Below are 7,518 nucleotides of genomic sequence, written 5' to 3' on the forward strand. Positions count from 1 at the left end.
TCAGGGGACATTGTTCATTTATTTATTAATCTGTGCCTTTGTTCTTCTCATTATAAAAGGGATTGATGATAATAATCGAAAAATGATTAATGAACTTAGCGGAAGCATGGCAAATCACATGACATGTTGCTAATAAAAACAATGAATACAAGCATTTTAGAGTGTGGTGTGTCTACACACTCATCTAAATCTTAACATAAAATCCTCTCCTCCTCACCAGTATTAGAGGAGAAGGTCCCTCCCCGAGGAATGTATTCTCCAATGTGTTTTGAGAAGGAGGGGAGGAGAGAGGATGCGAGGAGTAATCGAGGAAGGATGAATTGAGGAAAAGCCAGTAGGCCAGTCTGTAATACCACTTTTTCAACTCTATGGTGAGTCCATCTCTCACGTTAACCACTAGGTGGAATCATCACGTAACCTTTCAACAGTGTAAACAACCATCATCATGAGAAAGGTAGCGGTAGAGAGAGAGAATTGTGTACAACCTACATGCAATGCTGCATAATGAACTGTACATTTAAACATTGACAGCAGCTATTGGGTGATATATACCTCATTTGTTTTGTATGTGTTCATGCTTGTGTGTGTGTGTGTGTGTGCCTTTCTTTCCAACGTCTAGTTCAGAGTGCCATTCTAACAAAATATAGAATCCGTCTTCAGAGTTCCTTAAACAGCAGTACCTACAAGAGGCCTTTTTCACAGATCCAGAACTGTGGATTTGAACACTGATAGTCCGACCGTTTTCTGTATCCTGATGACCAGTAACGTACCACCACACAGTTCTCCACTCCACCACCATAAGGGCCTCCACTCCTCCAATAGCTGCAGTAGAAACAACAGAGTTACACTGATCACTCTCTCAGAACCCAGAGTATGAACACCACAGAGTTAGACTGGCCTCTCTCTCAGAACCTAGAGTATGAACACAGAGAATCAGTCCAACTCCTTAAACTGTGGTCAGTGTTATCAGAGAGCAGTAGTCTGTATCACATCCGGCCGAGATTGGGAGTCCCATAGGGCGGCGCATAATTGGCCCAGCGTCATCCTGGTTTGGCCGGGGTAGGTCATCATTGTAGATAAGAATTTGTTCTTAACTGACTTGCCTGGTAAGTGTTATTATAGAGTAGTAGTCTCTTACCTTGGGGTGGTCAGTGTTATTATAGAGCAGTAGTCTCTTACCTTGGTGTGGTCAGTGTTATTATAGAGCAGTAGTCTCTTACCTTGGGGTAGTCAGTGTTATTATAGAGCAGTAGTCTCTTACCTTGGGGTGGTCAGTGTTATTATAGAGTAGTAGTCTCTTACCTTGGGGTGGTCAGTGTTATTATAGAGCAGTAGTCTCTTACCTTGGAGTGGTCAGTGTTATTATATATCAGTAGTCTCTTACCTTGGGGTGGTCAGTGTTATTAGAGCAGTAGTCTCTTACCTTGTGGTGGTCAGTGTTATTATAGATCAGTAGTCTCTTACCTTGGGGTCGTCAGTGTTATTATAGAGCAGTAGTCTCTTACCTTGGGGTGGTCAGTGTTATTAGAGCTGTAGTCTCTTACCTTGGGGTTGTCAGTGTTATTATAGAGTTGTAGTCTCTTACCTTGAGGTGGTCAGTGTTATTAGAGCATTAGACTCTTACCTTGGGGTGGTCAGTGTTATTAGAGCATTAGACTCTTACCTTGCCGTGGTCAGTGGTGTGCCATGCATCCATTTCCGTGTCCTCCCAGTAACGGAGTCAGTCAGACCAATCCAGACAATCTTGTTGAGGCCACAGAGAAACTTCTGTTGTTGAGAAAGATACTGATATTGTCAAATACTATAGACTGCTTGTGTTAAGTACTGGAAGATACATTACTGACCAGTTACATTGATTCTCACTCACTCACTCACTCACTCACTCACTCACTCACTCACTCACTCACTCACTCACTCACTCACTCGTTCCTCCTCGCTGTTTATGATCATCAGGTCTGCTCCTCTGTTCAGACAGTCCAGTCTGCTCTGTTCCCAGGTTTTCCTCTGAGTCGACAGGAAGTAACAGCTGGATCCCAACAGCATCCAACCCTCCGGACAACAATTGCAGATTTTCGGACAAATATTTAGCTCTGTTGAAGGAATGTACATAATATGTGATATATAGAACACGTGTTTATTGTACTGAATATTTTCATTCACATTGTCATTTAACTATTGGTGAATCCATGATTGTGTGCACAGCACACAGTGTTGTTCCACCCTGATCTCAGCAACAAATGTAACATGGTAAACGTTAGTATGATATGTAAAATCTCACATAGTATGTATTAATTTGTAGATGTCCATCGTCAATTTTGTATGATATGTTATGAATTTCACTTTGTTGTGGCTAATGTTAGCTATGTGGGTCGGATGCTAACATTATCTAGGCTAGGTTTTAGGGATTAAGTTTAGTGTTAGGGGTTACATTAAGGTTATGGGAATGGTTAGCTCACATGTTAAGTTTATAGTTACAAAGTAGATAAAAAGTAGTAAGTAGTTGCAAAGTTGCTAATAAGTAAAAAATACTGATGTCGTCCATGATGTGATTCGAACACACAATCTTTGAGTTGATAGACAGTTCCATCATATGGCCACCCATCTTCCCTTGTCACGTTCTGACCTTTATTTCCTTTGTTTAGTCATTATTTAGTATGGTCAGGGCGTGAGTTGGGGTGGGCAGTCTATGCTTGTTTTTTCTATGATTTGGGGATTTCTATGTTTCGGCCTAGTATGGTTCTCAATCAGAGGCAGGTGTCATTAGTTGTCTCTGATTGAGAATCATACTTAGGTAGCCTGGGTTTCACTGTTTGTTTGTGGGTGTTTGTTTCCGTGTCTGTGTTTTTCACCACACGGTACTGTTTTGGTTTTCGTTCGTTTCACGTTTATTGTTCTTTGTATCAGTTGTGTTCATGTTGAGTATTTCTCATTAAAATAACCATGGACACTTACCATGCCGCATATTGGTCCTTCGATACTTCTCGCCTCTCCTCTTCAGAGGAAGAGGAGGAAAACCTTTACATCCCTTCTTTTTTTGCCTTAAGTAACCTTCTCTCTTTTGTAACTATACCAAACGTAACATATCACAGTAATTTGAGTGCCACAGATTTACTTTTACTATGTTACGTCTAGTATTTGAGGTCAGACTGTAAATTCACCCTTCAGGAGAATGAAGGGTAGAGAAGAGGGATGCATCCCTAGTGTCTGACTTGACTACTTACCACTCACAGAGAGCCTCTTCTCCAGCGCCACCTTCTCATTGGTCAGAACACTGACACTGTCTCTCAACATGTCCCTGTCTTTAGTCAGGGCATTATTACGCTCCTGTAACTGTATTTTGTCATCTGTTTTCTCTGACTGGTCTCTCTCACTCTGTAACTGGACTCTCTCACTCTGTAACTGGTCTCTCTCACTCTGTAACTGGTCTCTCTCACTCTGTAACTGGTCTCTCTCCTTAAGTAACTGGTCTCTCTCCTTTAGTAACTGGTCTCTCTCACTCTGTAACTGGTCTCTCTCCTTTAGTAACTGGTCTCTCTCCCTCAGTAACTGGCCTCTCATCCTCTCTAGCTGGTTCATGTTCTTCCGGCACTGGACTCTCTCCTTCTGCAGCTGGTCTCTTTCTGTACACAGGTCAATGACACGACTACTGGTATCTGACTGGTCTCTGTCTTGCGGCAGGCTGGTGGTGTTGTAACAGGTCTCTAACTGGTTTCTCTCGTCATTAGAGCCGGCTGAAAAACAAAGACGTTCCTGCATGTGATGCATCCCAAATGACACCCTATTCCTTCTATAGTGCAGTACCGAGGACCAAAGCCCTATGTACCCTGGTCAAAAGGAGTGCCCTTTAAAGAGGATAGGGTGCTATTTGGACCACAGACCTGGTTGTGGTGTTTACATTGTTCACCATTTTCAGTGACGTACACAAGGCCAAGTGTACCAGTTACAGTAGATACTACTTTTTCCATGGACCATGTCAACATAATTGTTTTGTGTCAACAATATTGAAAACTACCATTCCCACAAGTTATGTATCATCAAGTCTGAATTGTGATCCTTGCACTGTAAGTACAGAACTATGCTGTGATAATAAAATACATATCTGTCCTATGGGCCCTGGTCAAAAGTAATGCACTACACATGGAATAGTGTCCCAAATGGGAATAGTGTCCCAAATGGGAATAGTGTCCCAAATGAGATAGAGTCCCAAATGGCACCCTATACCCTATATAGTGCACTACGTTTGACCAGAGTGCTAATAGGGTGTCATTTGAGACACAGCCTCACTCACAGAAAGCCAGCCTCAGGGAGATGTTGAGAGTGACTTGTAGAACACACAGCACTCCTAAACACCCAGCAGCCAGCCTGTAGAGTCTTAGTCTTCCATCTGAAACACAGGCAGACACGCACACACACACACACACACACACACACACACACACACATACACACACGCCGACAGACACACACACACCATCATCACTAATGATTCAAATTAAAAGAGAACACACATCCCTAACTAAACATTTCCAATGTGTCATTGGTTTTCCCCCAATTTGAGGGTTGGCAGCAACAGTTTACTCAACCTTGCGGTCATCTCCAATCTGATAAACAGGAAGCAAATGTATGAAGAAATTACCAAAGTAACACAATATAGTCATAGCATGATTTAAAGGGTCAATTTGCGATTTCTGTATTTACAATATTTTACACATTTAAATTTATAATATTTACTGAATTGATTCCTTAAAAATGTAACTTAGAAATACCTCATGAGCTTAGTTTAATTGTCTAGCCCCATCAGAACCCAAATATAAACTTGTTTTACCATGGAATTATAAAACATGGAATTGTAAACAAACACTGCACAGCCTCAAATGGTTCAAACTATCATTTTGATCATGGATGGTCACTCCTTGCAGACACACTGGGGTGGCAGGTTAGCCTAGTGGTTAGAGCGTTGGACTAATAACTAAAAGGCTGCATGTTCAAATCCCTGAGCTGACAAGGTACAAATCTGTTGTTCTGTCCCTGAACAGGCAGTTCCTAAGCCATCATTGAAAATGTGTTCTAAACTTGCCTTGCCTAGGTAAATAAAGGTGAAATACTGTAGCTCTCTCTTTGATTTTGAGAGTGATTATATTTCTCCAGCTCCTCAGTCTGGGTTTCCAATGTGTTGTTGTTTAAAAAGGTTTTTTTCAATGAATCATATTTAAATAGTTCCTAATACTTTCAATAGCTGAAGAAAACAAATACATTGAATTGATACATTTTAGTGTACGTGACCCCAGCAGGTTTTGAACATCTTATTGTAATATTTATGATTCTTACTTACTTTTACTTACTGTATTAACTTACTGTATGATTACCTTTCTACCTGACTCCTAATGGTAATATCTACTGTATGATTACCTTTCTACCTGACTCCTAATGGTAATATCTACTGTATGATTACCTTTCTAACTGACTGAGCAGTAGTTGGTCTGATGTGTCTAAATCCTGTACTTTTCTGTTTTCTGGGAAATCACTCTGTCTGTGGCCCACAGCTGATGACAGGATGTTTCAAGGCTCTATCCACCAATAAGAAGGAGACTATTGGGATGTGAATCAAATGGCACCATATTCTCTTTATCTGCACTACATAGGGAGTAGGATGCCATTTGGGATTCAGTCTTGTGGACCAGACAGTTGTGTGTAACTTCCTCTTCATTCCTTGTTCATTCTGTTCTGTGCTTTATTTCTTCCTCTTTTTCATGTTTTTTTTACCCAATAATATAAGTTATTTGTCAACCCAAACACACGTTATTATTGGTAAACAGTAGGTCTAGTAAATTAATAAATGAACTAAGATGATGCTGTTTACTATGTTTATTGATTTGGGTCGAAAACAAGACATCTAAATACATTTTCCAATAGAAGAATTAAACAAAATAAACGTTTTACAATAAACAAATATTCACACTCTCTCCTATTTATCATCATGTCAATTATCAATCTATTACACACTGCTTCAGCATACCATAGTGATTCATTAGTCCTTTATCAACTAGATGTTACTCCATACCATAGTGATTCATTAGTCCTTTAACAACTAGATGTTACTCCATACCATAGTGATTCATTAGTCCTTTAACAACTAGATGTTACTACATACCATAGTGATTCATTAGTCCTTTATCAACTAGATGTTACTCCATACCATAGTGATTCATTAGTCCTTTAACAATTAGATGTTACTCCATACCATAGTGATTCATTAGTCCTTTAACAACTAGATGTTACTACATACCACAGTGATTCATTAGTCCTTTAACAACTAGATGTTACTACATACCACAGTGATTCATTAGTCCTTTAACAACTAGATGTTACTACATACCATAGTGATTCATTAGACCTTTATCAACTAGATGTTAGTCCATTCCATAGTGATTCATTAGTCCTTTAACAACTAGATATTACTCCATACCATAGTGATTCATTAGTCGTTTAACAACTAGATGTTACTACATACCATAGTGATTCATTAGTCCTTTATCAACTAGATGTTACTCCATACCATAGTGATTCATTAGTCCTTTAACAACTAGATGTTACTACATACCATAGTGATTCATTAGTCATTTAACAACTAGATGTTACTACATACCATAGTGATTCATTAGTCCTTTATCAACTAGATGTTACTCCATACCATAGTGATTCATTGGTCCTTTATCAACTAGATGTTACTACATACCATAGTGATTCATTAGTCGTTTAACAACTAGATGTTACTACATACCATAGTGATTCATTAGTCCTTTAACAACTAGATGTCCTTAATGTTAAATTACAACATACTGTATTACAGTAACTGGTCTGTAGCTGGTCTCTCTCCTCAGTCAGGTTGTAGTAACTGGCCAATAACTGGTGTGTGTGTGTGTGTTTGTGCGTGTGTGTTCGTGCGTGTGTGTGTATGTGTGTGTGTGTGTGTGTGTGTGTGTTTGTGCGTGTGTGTGTGTGTATGTGTGTGAAACTTACTCCTCAGCCTGAAGTGTCCTCACTTGCGCCAGCGAATAGCTAACTTTTCACGTGGCATTGACTGGTAAGACTCTTCAGGAGGGCTCAGTATAAATGTGCTCAGACATTTCCAACAACATACTGTGTTTCAGTCTAACAGCTCTAAGTTAAGACTACCCAGGTTCTTGTGACATCATTACCTCTGTCCTGTGTCTGTCCCTGTGCCTTAATGTAAGTGACATTGTTTTAACAGAAACTGTCAAATCAACTCATCACTTTTCACCACCTGACTTCCCACACTTTAGCTTCAAACGAAAACATTTTTGTTTCCCACCGTGCATATGATTTAAACATATGATTCAGGTAATATTTGAAGTAATATTTTTGTGGATAAAATAAATGTGACCCTCTGAGGTCACATCTAGATCATATAGTATTACTGAGGCTTTGACACCCCGACCTTCAAACTGAGGTCACGTCATGGCTTGTATTCTGTGGCCAGCCACCTATTTCATCACA

The 7,518-nt window shown here is 39.8% G+C and overlaps 1 protein-coding gene across 1 annotated transcript; it reads right to left on the reverse strand.

Annotated features, from left to right (window-relative positions):
- Window positions 1-49: 49 nt before the first annotated feature.
- Window positions 50-2,320, reverse strand: LOC116363972 (CD209 antigen-like protein A). The gene is made up of 3 exons (XM_031817293.1): window positions 1,924-2,320; window positions 1,664-1,767; window positions 50-822 (listed from the first exon to the last, which is right to left on the reverse strand). Exons 1-3 carry the CDS (start codon window positions 2,107-2,109, stop codon window positions 681-683), a joined length of 432 nt encoding a protein of 143 aa, XP_031673153.1. The 5' UTR covers window positions 2,110-2,320; the 3' UTR covers window positions 50-680.
- Window positions 2,321-7,518: the final 5,198 nt, after the last annotated feature.

This window comes from Oncorhynchus kisutch, unplaced genomic scaffold (assembly GCF_002021735.2).
Source record: "Oncorhynchus kisutch isolate 150728-3 unplaced genomic scaffold, Okis_V2 scaffold978, whole genome shotgun sequence".
Lineage (NCBI taxonomy): Eukaryota > Metazoa > Chordata > Actinopteri > Salmoniformes > Salmonidae > Oncorhynchus > Oncorhynchus kisutch.

What these genes read in the sequence shown, in the direction of transcription:
- LOC116363972 (XM_031817293.1), bottom strand. Translation starts at nt 2,109, where the DNA reads ATGTACATTCCTTCAACAGAGCTAAATATTTGTCCGAAAATCTGCAAT. An exon ending in TAAACAGCGAGGAGGAACGA is followed by an intron (nt 1,768 to 1,923) that starts GTGAGTGAGTGA and finishes TCTCAACAACAG; the next exon opens with AAGTTTCTCTGTGGCCTCAA. An exon ending in ACACCACTGACCACGGCAAG is followed by an intron (nt 823 to 1,663) that starts GTAAGAGTCTAA and finishes TTTCTACTGCAG; the next exon opens with CTATTGGAGGAGTGGAGGCC.